At 40.2% G+C, this 13976-nt stretch overlaps 1 protein-coding gene across 1 annotated transcript in view; it reads left to right on the top strand.

Annotated features, from left to right (window-relative positions):
• The window catches only part of LOC122191319 (AMME syndrome candidate gene 1 protein homolog), a gene marked incomplete at its 5' end in the record, with an annotated part of 33387 nt that extends 21198 nt beyond the window's left edge, over nucleotides 1–12189 (top strand). The window contains 3 exons of the mRNA XM_042891559.1: nucleotides 11056–11166; nucleotides 11576–11677; nucleotides 12162–12189. Of these exons, the coding sequence (XP_042747493.1) occupies nucleotides 11056–11166; nucleotides 11576–11672 (208 nt within the window). The remainder of the gene's footprint in view (nucleotides 1–11055; nucleotides 11167–11575; nucleotides 11678–12161) is intronic.
• Nucleotides 12190–13976: the final 1787 nt, after the last annotated feature.

Here is a 13976-nt window from a genome sequence, read left to right as displayed (position 1 = left end):
TTTCCTCTTCTCCCTTCTCAAAAGCTGGTCACAGGGGAGAATAGACTTAGGTATAAAAACGATGCGGGAGGAAGGATGAATGCGAAAGGGAGAAAAATAAGGGAAGAAAAAGAGAAACAAAGGATAAAAATGCTGAGAATAGGAAATGTAAAAATGAGCACGATGGGCAGGAGGAGATGTTTTGAAGTATAATGAGTTTGGAGTCTGATGGAGGAAGAAGTAAACCCTTCAGCTGTCAGTTCACCAGTAAACAATTGGTGTTGATATTTGCATGTGCCAACGAGGTTTGGCATTGAGGATGCATGGCACGCTGCTGTTTCCTTAAGGAGCCATATAGAAATGAGCTTCTGTGGCTTCTTCCTCACTGCCATTCTTTTCTTCCCCTTTCCCTTGAGCAGTAGTGACAGCGGACACTGCTGCAGCACTTCTATAAATGTTCCTTGAATAAATTGCAGTTCTGGTTATTTACTCCCATTGTATAATACCTTGTCACATCTCAAATTGTGTGAGGTTGGTGGTGCTGATCTGAGGGTGTTACATGGTTATGAAACAGTGCCCAGTGAGCAAGCAGTTCCTGTGTGGGTGCTTCACAAGAGCCAGGAGGGGCTGGGCAGAGTGCAGAGCTGTCCTGTCTGCCCCCAGCATGGCTGGGCTGATAAGTGCCTGCCTGGGAGCACTGCGGGAGGTGGCCCTGGGGCTGAGCACTTCCTTTGGGCTGGTTTGGGGAGATGTGTGGGCACCTCATATGGAAAAAGCATGTAAAACAATACACTTTTTTTGGGGGGGAGGGGGAGGGTGGGGTGGGCAGGCAAAACTTAATGACTTACAATGTTAAAATGGATATATGTATATATTCTATTTGTTTCCAAAGTCCATATGTTTACCTTGCTGGCCTGGGCTTGAATGGGATTAGCAGAAGTTTACAAGATAGAAGGCTAAACCGACTAGCCAGAGGTAAATATGGAAGAGCAGGGGATCATGCTGTGCATGATCACAGACAGGACTGTGATAACACCCTGGTGAGGAGCTTTGGCATCACGGTTGCCACGGATGTTTTAAAGAGTGTGTAAACCCCTGTCCTGTTCTGGTAGTTCCTTTTCATTTCAGTAGCTTCCATTATTTAAAGCTCGCTTTAAATACTTGTTCTGCTCAGCGTTCAGAGGGAGGTGAAAAAGATTATTATTTTTTTTTAATTTGTTTTTCCTTCACTTCCACAGACTGCTGGCAGGACTGTGGATTTTCACTTCTATTTCTCCTTGCTTTTTTTTTTTTCCCCCTTCCTCGTGTCTGTTCCAAAGCTGTGTCCTCTCCTCCCTTTTTTGTGTGGGTGACAGCTGCGTGCCACTGTTCTTTATCATTGCAAAGACTATTTGAAATCTGAAATGACTAATGGTTTCCCTGCTGCATGCGTGATTCTGACAAGAAATAGTAAACACTGAGGCTCTGTGAACAGTGTTGCTAAGATTGGCAGCTGAGGTCCTGGAATAGCCTAGTGATGTTGCATTGGCCAGTACTTGGGTTGTATCTGGAAGGCTGTCTCCACTGCTGTATGGAGAGAACTGTTTCTAAGGCTTGATTTAAAAACAGCTGAGAAACCTGCTCTGCTTTATTGGGAGCTCAGGCCCCCAAACCGGCCGCTTCCCAGGACGAGCTGTTTGGATCCTCACTTAAACTCCTTAATGTCTTGGAAATACAGCTGGCTTTGGTGGCCAAAGGACAGCCTCAGGGGCTGAAGTTCTGAAGTCTACGTGACTTAATTTAGTTTAATGACTTAGCAGCTCTCCAGGTGTATAAAGCTGACATCTGCTGATGGAGATATAAAACTGCTTGATGATCTTGGAGCTCGGGGTGCTGGAGAACAGCCTGGAACATTGCTGAAATAGTGTAATCAGAGGTGGTGTGGGCTGATTAACTGGTATAACCTTCTGGGTAGTGCCTGGGTGCTTGGCCAGATGTCTGCAGACATTGCAGCCAACCAGTCCCACAAATGACTTGGTTTGTGTACAGCCTCACCTGTCATTGTGGGAATTTGGGGAAGAAACATTACATTTCAGAGGAAAATTCCAGTATCTCACTCTGAAAGCAGATACGTAGCCTTGCAGATGCATCGGTAACCCTAAGAAAGCAAGTTCTGGATGGTTGCCCTGTGTGGAAGATGCTGTCCTGAGGAGATGTGTGTGCTTGGTGACCCGGTGCTGCTGCAGCCTAAGCACTCTGAGTTTGGCACCCAGATGGCACTCTGACAAATAAAATGGTTTTCCAAGTTGTTTCTTGAAAGTGCAGTTACACAGTGCTTCATGTCCTTACGTTTAGTTTCAAACATTCTTGTGGGCTGGCAACATTTAGAACCGTTCTGAGGATAGAGGTGCATAAACCTGATTTGGTTCTGAGCTGTGCTTCTCTGCCTACGTGGAATGTGACTTTTGTTCTTGGTTTTGTTCCTCCGAGGAGCTGCAAGCCTTCACATCTTTGTTTTAGCGATGCTAAATAAGCCTACGTGACCAACTAGTGTGATTTCTGAGTAGTTCTGGATTTTGTTACATGTAAATATTTATTTTAGCCAAGTGAACAATGAATTCAGAAACATATGTTGTAGAAACTCCACTTATTTCATGAAGTTGCTGGATCGTCTTATGAGAATTAGAGGGAGAAAGTGCCCAAGGCAGGCGGTGATATGGAGTAGTGTCTGACTGAGCGTCCATCTGGACGTACCGAAGTGTTCTCCATCCCCCCTCACCCTATAAATTGTTATTTCTGTCTTCACCTTCCTGGAGTGCTGCCCATCTTGTCTCAACTTGTGTAATGGTATCATACCATTGTAAGAATAGCAGCGCTGGTTCTGCTGCTGAATGAACTTATGTCACCTGATTGCATTTGAGAATTTATATATTTTTCTCATTTTAATTTCAATTGATGAATTGAATGCAATCTTAATTATGCTATTATGGGTTTGCCTTAGAAAATGACTTTCCATTAGGCACTCCCCTTTATTTTTAACCCTGATTATGCTGTTATTTAAACTAGGTTTTCTTAAAATAGTAGCTGCTTTCTGACCTTCCTTAAGATTAGCTGCTTAGATAAGCAGAACTAGCTAACAAATTCACACCTAGCAGTTGACGTTCTGATTGCAAGGCTCATCTCTCAGGGGCACATTATGATTGCAGGAAAACCACCACAATACTAAGTCTGTTGTATGGGTGAGGAAATCTCTAAGTGGTTGTTTCTGAAATAGTGTGAAGAGTTGCTCATTTGATCATTTAGTGTTAATAATGACTGAATACCATGCTGTGCCCTTAAAAGTATTTGGTAATTTTTTCAGTAATTACATAGGTTTTAAAGTAAAAATTTGCTGATCTCACACCTGTTATCTGAAGCTGGTATGCAGTGGTGTTTGTCTCTGGATCACTGTGTGTTGGCAATAATGAGCCTTCAGTGACTGAATGTTTGAGGAAGTAACACGGCATAGAGTCTTTGTAAGAATGTCAGCATATTTCTCCATGAGGAAGAGGAACATTATCCCAGACAAAATTACCTCCTGGAGGGGAAATGTGTGTGTTTGTTTTTTTTTTTCCCAGACATGTTCAGTCTTCTGAATTTTGCTAGGGGAAGCCTTTCTCCAGGTAAAGGGGCTGGATGTGGTGTGTGTGTGTAACTGGGCACATGGACAGTAATGGATTTCACACACTACTCAGCAGCGAATTCTTTTTCCTATTGTGTAAAAGTAGTCAAGCAAGCAGTGTTTTGTGTTCTTCTACAAAATGTGTGTTAAGAGGTGCTGCAGTGGAAAAACTAACTGAAGGAGAAACTAGAAGCCTTTAAGGGGAGCTAGTTCTTGGGAAAGAGAAGTGACAAAAATTGCCCTACCCGTGAGAGGTCTCTTATATTGCTGTTCAGATTAGGAAGGATACCATGGTTTTCTCCAGCTTTTTACATTAGAGCCTGTTTTGAACTTGTAAGTAAAGGTACTGAAGAAACTGGCTGCTGTTTGTGATTCAGAAAATGCTTATGCTCAGAAGGAAACCTTGACTAGTACCTTGAACCTTGCTGAGGCTGCTCAGTCAGTTGTGTTCTCTGACCTTTAGAGTATAAACAGTGTTACTCATATCTCTGCTCATTTCTGTAGATGAGCAGAAGTGTTTGAGATGAATGTGCTTCTTCCTGGATGTTTTATTTCTGATTCTACAAGTTTGTAAGGGCAGTTGTCAGTCCCACAGCTGAACCACTAGTTTTGTATGTGAATTGTCCCTTTGCTGTCTAAGGCTGTGTCACACAGAATCAGCAAAAGAGTCTGCAGTGAACATCAGGAAGCCATTTGGTCTATTCTCTTGTTACATGGCAGAACCAGTTGTATTTACAGTATTCTCAACAGTGGCTTGTGGAGGCCTTCAAAGATGGTCTGATGATGATGGCCATGCATCCTTCCAGAAAGGAACTCCATGTGCTCGCATCTCTTACCATAAAGATTTTGAAAATTAATTAATGTCTGACTCAGATTTTTCCTGCCATAATTTAATCTTACTGTTTCTGAAACTATCCACCATGGATATGGAGAACAGCTTCTTTTCACTGCCTTTGCAAAAAGCCTTTTTTCATATTTGATAGCTGTGATGCTCTTCCTGAGCTTAAACCATCTTTTCCATCTGCTTTGTTTAGGTAACAGCTAGCAGGTCTCTGGTGGCTCCTATCACTCTCTTCTAGATGCTTTTATTAGTCAGAACCTGCACTGAAGTCATCTGGACGATGTTTTGCCTCCTTGCTTATATGATGGTATTGAAAATATCTGAACTGTAATGAGGCTGACATGTTTTAATTCTCCCTATCTGCCAAGGCTTGGTACAGAAGGCAAGTTTGGTTTGCCGTGAAATATGCTTGTCAAGTTTGACTGTTGTCCGTCTTGTTTTGTGGGAATTTTTCTTGTTGTGTTTTTCTGTGAATTGGAGCTCATTGTGCTGAAATGAACAAAAACATCCTAAAATTCACCCAGAAAAAAGATTTTTTTCTTTTTTTTTTTTCCTCTTTGCCTTCCCCTGTATGCTGGGAGTTTTCTTTTTGCTGTGTCCTGGCATCTCATCCCTTGATTATGCATTGTCTAAGGCAACTATTTTTGTTCTGGGACTGCTTCAGTTACTTTAAATACAGCTAAGCTTTAACTTTAGCTGGTCCAAAGTACTTAAAAGCAATCTAATCTGTTCAAATGGTATTTCTTCCTATTCTAGCTACCAACATCTTACTTCTTTTCTGGCTGGTACTAACTATATTGGTCCAAAAATTACAGATGCTGCGGGTTGTGGGTTTTCTTTTTCTTTTTTTTTTTTTTCCTTTCCCATTTTTTCCTTTTGAAATTTCATCAATTCTTGTCTTTTCATAGTCACTCTCACTTAAAAATTTTTCCAAGTGGGAGGGAGGCAGTCAGGAAACTATTAGAATCAAATCTAGTAGGGCTTCTTAATTTAATTTGCACACCCTCTGAGATTAAAAACGAACAGAAACAACAACAGGAGGGAGAGGAGCCACCAGCACACTGCAGGAGCTGCCTTGCATGTGTCTGGGAGCCCTGGGAGCACACCGCGTGCTTTTCTGATTGTTTTCCGTAAGGGCACCCACCAGATTTTTGTTGTTAGTGACTGGCTCCAAAATATCATCCATCAAGTTTTGCCTTTCATCACAGACGTAGATACTTTCAGCATTCCTCCCCTCTCCTGCGCTGAAGAGCATGTGCGCTGATGCCCTCGCTCGGATTTATCAGTGTGTATGGCCACACCTCCTTCATTACTAAGCTGTTTTCTCTTACATTGAGTAATGTGCATTAGCTCACTGAGTTGAGACATCCGTGCTGCAGCCTGGAGTGTAACAAAGCTTGAATTGCCTCGGTTAATAGGGAGACTGCTGTCTGTGATTCTGAGTAAGGCTGACACCGGTCGTGCGAAGGCTCTCAGCTGACTGTTCTGATGATAAACTTCAATTTCTAGTTTGAAGCAATCTGCCATGGCTGTTCAGCATTCTTGACAGTTTTAGTGTGATTCTGAATAAGGCATGAGTTTAAGTTTAAAAAAAAAAAAAGAAAAAAAAGGCAAGTGTTAACATTTGTAAGATTCAGAAATAACAGCTTGCATTTCAGTAAGAACAAAAGGGAAAACGCTGTCTTCCGTATCTCAGCTTGTCCAGAGTACTTCCTGAAGTCCTTGGAGCTGAAGTGGAAGCACTCTGATCCTTTGTGGATGGCGGCAGTGACTTTTTAAATGTCTGATCCTATATCCTTCCTGCTTTTTTATATAAAAATGGTTAAACAACTACTACTAAAGTGTCCGTCTAAATACCAGTTTACTTCTGCACTCATTAAGTTAAAATAGTTTCACTTTATAAGTTTCCCATTACTTGGGAATCTTTAACTGGAACCAAGGAAGTCCTTGCTCATCTTTGATAAATAAATATCCTTGATCTGTTACCCCTCCTTTCTTCTCTTCCCTCCTTCCTCTTTTTCTTCGTGTCCATAACAAGGAGGACAAACTTCTCATGGTACTTCTCATAGCACTAGAATAAGACTCATGCTTTCATGCTTTCTGCCTCTTGTCCCATCCTCCAAATTAAAGAATTACTTCACTTTTCAGTTAAGTATGCTGGTAAATGAAAGTCAGCTTGTATTGAGTGCTGCTTTACATTAAATAATTATATTTTTAACAGTGTTAACTACCCAGTGCCAGTGTAAGCTGTTGGCATGCTGACTCTTACTGTGATAGCTGACTGATTACTAAAATAGCTTGCACGCTTTTCTTTCGTTTGAGGTATTTTCAGTAGCATAAAGCAAGCAGGTCAATAATTTTTATTAGTTGGTTTTTTTTTTTGGCTTTTTTTCTGGTAAAATGTGAACAAGTAATATGCAAAGGGCACTGGGATAAGCACAGTGAATAAGACAATCCTTGTGTTATCTGGGTTTCTACCTCGTCACCTTTGTGTGCAGTGCTCCAGTTCTGCACAGGTTGCAGTGGATTAATGCTCAACTGAAGTTACATGGCTGTCCTAGTTTCTTCATTAATGAAAACAGTGTAATAGTAGCTGAAGTGACACATGGGGCAGGGCTCTGGGTGACCCACGTTCTTGTGCTTCAGCCACGCTTTTTCTGGCTACCCTTTAAGGTCAGTATTTAGGATGAGTGGGATGCTGAGGGTACGCATGTGTTTTAGTCTGTTAAGACAGTAGCATCTCTTATTGCATTTATGTATGCCCTTTTCAATGACAGCAGTTCTATATCAGAAAACAATACTAGTGTAAATCTTTACAATGTGGCAACTGTCTCTTCAACTCAGTTTCCCAGATGAAAGCAGGGGGCAAACAACCTGTAATCATCTGGTTACCAGCTGGTGTAGCAGATAAATGAAACAGTTGTCTGCTTTGCAAGATGTAGATTAGGGCTGGGCAAGACTTCTTGATAAATAGTAAATTAGGCAATGGCTGGTTGGAAAGCGTTTGTTATCATCAGGTCACTTGTGAATTTGCTGACAGCAGTGAGCAGCTCTAGATGGAAATATTTTTTCAATGTTTAGCTCATAATCTTGAGTCTCTCTCCCATAAAATGAAGACTGTCATGAAAGAGAAACGATTGAGAAGTTTGCAGAAGTTTCTTAGGGTCTGGGTTTGGTCCCTCCTTCTGCCTCTGTCACTCTGGAACATCCTCCACCATTTTTCAGCTTCTGGGTATTCAGGGTGCTCCGTGCAGCGTGGGCTGTTGTGCTGACAGAAGGCTGTGTCAGAGGTCCATGTGTCAAAAGGGCTCACTCCCAAGCCCAGAGCCTTTTTGTTTTTAAATGAGATGCTTCACTTGAACTGAGCAAGAGAATGGCATGAAGCTGATTGTTAGTCTTCACAGGCAATAGCTGCATCTGCTTTAATAAATGTTTAAAAAAATTTTTAAAAAAACAACACAAAACCACAACAAAATCTTCATACTAGGTGGGAGGGAGCCTGAGCCAGAAAGGTGAGAGTGCTCCTCCCCAATACTGCGGCATTCATGTGGGATATGAGGGTTCAAAGTTCTTTAGGCAAAAAGACAACCCAGTTCTCCAGCAAGTGATGTATATCCTGTGTGCTGTGGGATAAAAGGGGCTGCTGAGCATCACGTCTGCCTCCTCTGCTGCTCCTGCTGAAGAATCTCGCTTCTATTGCTTTTCTTTCAAGTGCCTAGAGGCGCACATTTTCATTTCAGGTCTAACAAGATGTTGTTAAAAAAACCCAAACAACAACAAAAGCTTTTTCTGCAGAAAAACAAAAGAGGAAAATAAGGACTTTTTGTAAGTAGAAAAGTTACATATTTACATAGCAGTTCGTGATGTCAGTATCTGGAATTAGGCACCGTACTGCAGAACTGAGCTCTGAGGCTGCTAGTTGTCAAGTTTATTCATTGCTAGCTTTAAAACATATAAAAAGCATTGGAGGTTTGGAGAAAAGAGGCAGGAGAAACTGGGGGTGCCAGAAGACGGAAGAGCATTGCTAGAAAGAAGTGTAAATTCTTTGCATAGTTTGCTTAGTTCATATGAGCGAGTTTTGTGTCTCCTCTTTAGTGTAAGAACAGAAATGCTCCCTAAAGCTGTGAATGACGGAGTTTATTTTAGGCTGTGAGACTAAAAGGGAGCAGTCTGGGTAATTCAGAGATAGAAGTGTTGTCAGAGCTCCTTAAAGTAACGGACAGTGTTGGCAGAAGAGCAGCTGGGTGCGAGGTGACGGGAGGCACTGCAGCAGGAAATCAGGATGTTTGCGGAGCTCTTCAACTTCAGTGAGGCTTTGAGGCAGCTTTGTAGTTTTTCATTTGGGGCTCTTCCCTCCATTATTTCTAGGGTTTTTTAAGGTAGAGAATCTGGATCATTTATGAAGAAAATTATATAATGTAATTTTTCTTTATGCTGTTGGCAGCCCCGAAGGTCTCTTTTGGCCTTATTTCTAGAATCTCAGCAGTTAGAATCCTGTTTGGTCTCTTGTGTTCTCTGAACTTTGGTCTGTATTACACTTTGAAGGCATCTGGGAAGGTAATTAGGAGAAGTAATTCTGTTTGGTAGGCTTAAGTCTTCTGTGTAGACATGCTGATGCTGTAGTGGCTCCTGGGGAACAAGGCAGGAGTCAGGGAACACAGAAATTGAGACGCTGCAAAAACATCTTCTGTCAGATATTGTGTTTCACATCATCTGTAGCTATGTGGTGCTTTTAACTAATGAACAGAGGTTTGAGCTTAGCACTACTCGTAGTGCAAATACACAAGCTATATAACTTTTGCTATTTCTGTTGATACTCATTGAGAAGAACTTTGAAAGCATATGTAAATGTCTCAATCTATTTGATGTTTGGGGGTGGTCTCAGCATGTTTTCTGATGTTGTCCTTTTAAAATAGCAGTAATGAGACACCCTAGAATTTCGTTTTGATGAGAAAGTAAATGTATGTTCCCCTGAATGCCCTCTGCTAAGTGTTTTAAGGTTATAAATCTCATAATCCAAAGATAAAGGTCAAGAGAATAATCCTGACGTGCAATTTGAATCTTTCTTGGGCTTGTTTCTGGAGGAGAAGGTATCTTCAGTAGCATTGCAGTCTAATAATTTTGTCGATATCATTGAGGTGAATTGAGGTACCTTTCTTGGAAATGTTAGTCAAATGCTACTTGTTGATTTGGGTGAAGGAGTAATAGTGTAATATCCTATTTTAGACTGTTGTCAGGTAGCAGTCCCTTGTGGCTTTACACTTTTCAGTGTTGTTTGTTCAGAGGATAATTGAATATCCTGATCGGAAGGGACCAACAAGAATTATTGAGTCCCACTTAGTTTTGGGGGAAGGGAGGCTGGTTGTTTCTCCATTTTTCCCTGAACAGTTTAAAAATAAAACCGAAATGGAGTAAGGAACATCCTCATGTCTGAGACAGCTGCAAGTGTTCTAAATGTCAGTGATGCACCTTGTGCCTCAGCTTTTGTGCAGCGTGCCTGGAGTCTTTGTATCAAGAATGATGTAGGTTTATGCCTCAATAGCCAGCGACTTCACGCAAAAATTAAAACCATACTTAAGATGGAAGGGCTGGAGGTGAGTGTTTGCTTGTTGTGTAGAAACATAAACTTACTTGTGATCAAGAACACTTTGTGTCAAGATGTTCAGCTAAAATGACTTCTTATTTTTTAAGCCTACCAGTAAAGAAAAGAGCAGGTGTTTGTGTAATCTGCTTTGATTTGCCTGCTTTCTGGGGGGAAAAAAATAAGTATGATTTTCTTCTCTATAACCACTGTTTATCTCAAGATTGGGAGTCTCTTCTAGAGTTTAGAAGATTGATTACCCAGGAACCATGTGCACTTTTCCAACTTCCTTTAGCTTTTGATGCTTCTGTATTGATACAGTGGTACAGGACGGAAAAGAAAGCTTTCATCCCCAAAAGTTGCATGTCTTCTTGTTAGCTTACTGTCTAGATTAATACAGAATTGCTTGTTAATAGAAATATTTCTTTGTAATGGTTGAACTCTTGATATGTACAGCTTACATTAGGAGTTCTGTTCTGCTTCAGTTCATTTGTGAGATTCTTGAATATGAACTGGAGATGACTTGGGATTTGTGGAAAGAATAACCTTTGCCCAGGTAGTCCTTTACATTTGGAGAATATTCCTAAATTTGCTTGTTTTCAGAAATACTTCCTGGGTAGTTTCTTGCCATCGTTGTTAACGACCAAAGTGTAGCCAGGTGAGAACTAACATGACACAGGTGTTTTTCCCTTCTCTAAAGGCTTCTTTATTGATTAATGTCTGACGTGAGGCTTTTCCTGTTGTCAGGAGACGTTAAGTGCAGGATGTTAAGCATCCTATCCTATCTCCTACCAGCAGAACTTTGTTCTGTGTATTAAATATTCTGCTAGTCTTTATTTTCTAACATATTACATGAGCAGCATTCCTAGAGCAGTCAAAAGAATTGCAACTTAGATACGTTAATTTATGTGTTAGTCCTCTCGTTACCCTAAAAGGAAGGGCACTGTTACTGACATTCCATGCTGTCCATAGTGCTCCTGTGATCGTGTCTTTCTTTTTTCCTTCCTAAAACAGCCCACTGTTTGTAACGTGGAAGATTGGTCGAGATAAACGATTGCGTGGATGCATAGGTACTTTTTCTGCCATGAACCTGCATTCAGGACTCAGGGAGTACACACTTACTAGGTAAGACTATGTTTTCTGCAGCTTTGACTTATGTATTTAAATACTCTGATAGGGAGATGATGGGTGTGTTTTTGTTTGTTGGTTGTTTTTTTGGCTGCATCACTGTACAGATTGATGTAAACTTCTATCTCCTTTTTATGCTAATTATTGCCTATTATTTGACTATTTGGTGTCATGAGGTTATGATTTAGTTTAAAAACTGTAACTTGAGCCTTTTTTTTACTTTATTGGTTTGGAAAACTGTTCTCCAGTAACTTACTGCAACTCACTGCTGTAGTATTTTTCCCCTGTTTCTAAACAAATTTAAGCTTAATAGTTAGTGGTAGAGCAGAAGACCAGAAAGTCAGATTTTGGGATTATCCTATTCACACTTCTAAAACAGCAGGTATTCTCACCTCTTCTCCATCAGGTGCTTCCAATCAGCATTCCAATTTAATGCTACAAATTTCCATTACATGTTACTCTTCAGATACATCCCAGCCCCTGAGTGGGAAGCTTCTGGATGAGGGAGGTAAGTGATGATAATCCTTCACTCCCCAGCAGCATAATCCTTCATTTTTTTTGATCTACACCTAAATTCATTCACCTTAATATTGTTCCATTTTCTCTGCATAGAGTGAAAACTAATAAGTTGATCACTAGAGCTAGTAGCAAGCTTTCTACTTGTTGTTTTTTTTTTTTTTCTAAGAGTTTTCTTTATTTTCTAAAGAATCGATGGAATTTGGTACTCTCAGTTATAGTAGACTGTTCATGGTGCTATAAAGTAGAAACTATATATTTAGTCGTTTGAAGACCTCTGAAAGGTCACCACTTAAAATAATTGGTGCCTCTCAGTAGCTTTGGATTGGAGGCTTTCCCCTGTTATGAGGACTTCCTCTGCTATTAAAGCATCATGTAAATCTCAATATGAAGTAAGATTAGTAGGGGGAATGTTCTTTGTTTCTTGTGCCACTGGTCTGTTTCAAGCTGTTTATTTTATGCTTACTTCTGCTCAGCTTGAAGAAATCAACTGCTGGAGTTCCTTGTAAACTTCTGGAAGACGTAGTTATCTTTACTGTGTTGGTTTTATTGTGTGGTCTGGAATACTTGTGTGTTCTTTAAAACCTTGGGAGGCAAATTAATCAGTGAGAAGAAGCTTGTGATCTCAAAGCAATTCTTCTGTTGAAGGTTAAATGCCTTACAGTCTTAGATATTAGTGAGTCAAAAACAGAAATAACTCAGAAATGACCATTGAAATGTAAAGTTCCTGTTTGAATGTTCCCAAACCTGTTATTTTATCTCAATTGTTATTTAAAAAAATAGAAAGCTAGGGATACCTGAGAGCAGTTTCCTTCGTGATAATAGTCTTTCCAGCTACAGAGCTTCCAGCAGAGTATTTGAGGAGTTACAGAAGCAACTTTGACATACCTCAGAACTTTGAGAGCTCCACAAGCCTTCCTAGGAGGCATCAGAAACCAGGAGATGTAACTTGGGCAACAGATTCTTGGAGAAGGTGCAGCAATTCCTGAAAGTGAAGAAAAACTTCTTCAGGCAAGGCAGAATTAATCAGCAATGTAGGTAGTGTGTGAATGAACTGTCCATTTCAGAAAGTGCAACTGGACCAAAATTTTCAGTTGAGAATGTAGACAGAGACTCTTCTTATTTTACTTTGATGCTGAAAGGTACTTTTCTTCAGTTACTCCAAGGGCATGGCACTGCTAGACTGAACCAAATTGTCTGTCTTTTCATTCTTAACCTTCTTCAGCACTCGGCATGGGATTGTGACCCAATTTTTGGTGAGAAAAATAGTGGATTCCAACAGATGTTCTGACATGTCCTGGTGCTTAGCAATCAAAATATCAACGGTTTCTGTCAGGCAACATTTTCTTACCAATATGCTAATAGTGTTTAGGATCACAATAAATAAAACTTTCCTTAATTCTAGTAGTGATCTCTAATTGTACAGCATATACAGTGTGTAGTGTATATGCATCTCTACCTGCACACAGTGGAGTAGCTTCTGTCAGTGACGTAGTGACGGCTCTCCTGAAGTTAACAGTTTCCTTCTGGAGGTGGAGATGCACTCAAATTTAGAAAACCTTTTTTGGCTTATGTGCAAAAATGCTATGATGTGTAACCAAGGGAGTCTCTCTTCCCCATTTTGAGCTGTGTTGACTGTGGCAGTGGTATTACCAGTACATTCTAAACAGGAAACTTATGTAGAGTGATTCATCATTAATTGGATGCATCTTGCTAAGTATGAGGAGAGATGAGAATACCCATAGTTTAAAAGTGGTAATACTGTATTCCTAAATAAATAAAATCTTAGAGATCGATTTTCTCTGCATATCAGTGTAGCAAGGGAAGAAATATTATTATTAAAATCCTTCGCAGCAATTTGTGAAGACTCAGTTTTAGTCACTTTAAAATAAATTTACTAAGTGATTAGTTGGATAAATACCTATCTTTTTTCAAAACATTTTACACCATTGAATAATTCGGATATAAGAAGTTCATCATGGGCAAAATAGTCCTTTAGGCTGAATGTGTGAATATCCACCTGAATGCATAAAAGTGAACCAATCCAAATTATGAAGAATACCTTGTGTTTTACAGCTCCTCGAAAGAAATACACTGAGCTTGGTAGCAGGTTACCACAGAATTTCCTCATGGGTTGATAAATTATTTTTTCATGTATTTTGTTCAGCAATAAGACTTAGGTTTTTGTATTAAAGTTTTGAACTCCTGCTCTATTACGCTTCGGGCATTGAACAAAATGGTTTCATTTACCCTGTACTTTTTAGTTTTGTTTTTCCTGCCACTTGCATATA

Source organism: Lagopus leucura, unplaced genomic scaffold, assembly GCF_019238085.1.
Source record: "Lagopus leucura isolate 7727_CA_CO unplaced genomic scaffold, USGS_WTPT01 97-18_obj-0_obj, whole genome shotgun sequence".
In the NCBI taxonomy this organism is placed as follows: Eukaryota; Metazoa; Chordata; class Aves; order Galliformes; family Phasianidae; genus Lagopus; species Lagopus leucura.
This window is presented reverse-complemented; position numbering and strand designations above follow the sequence as displayed.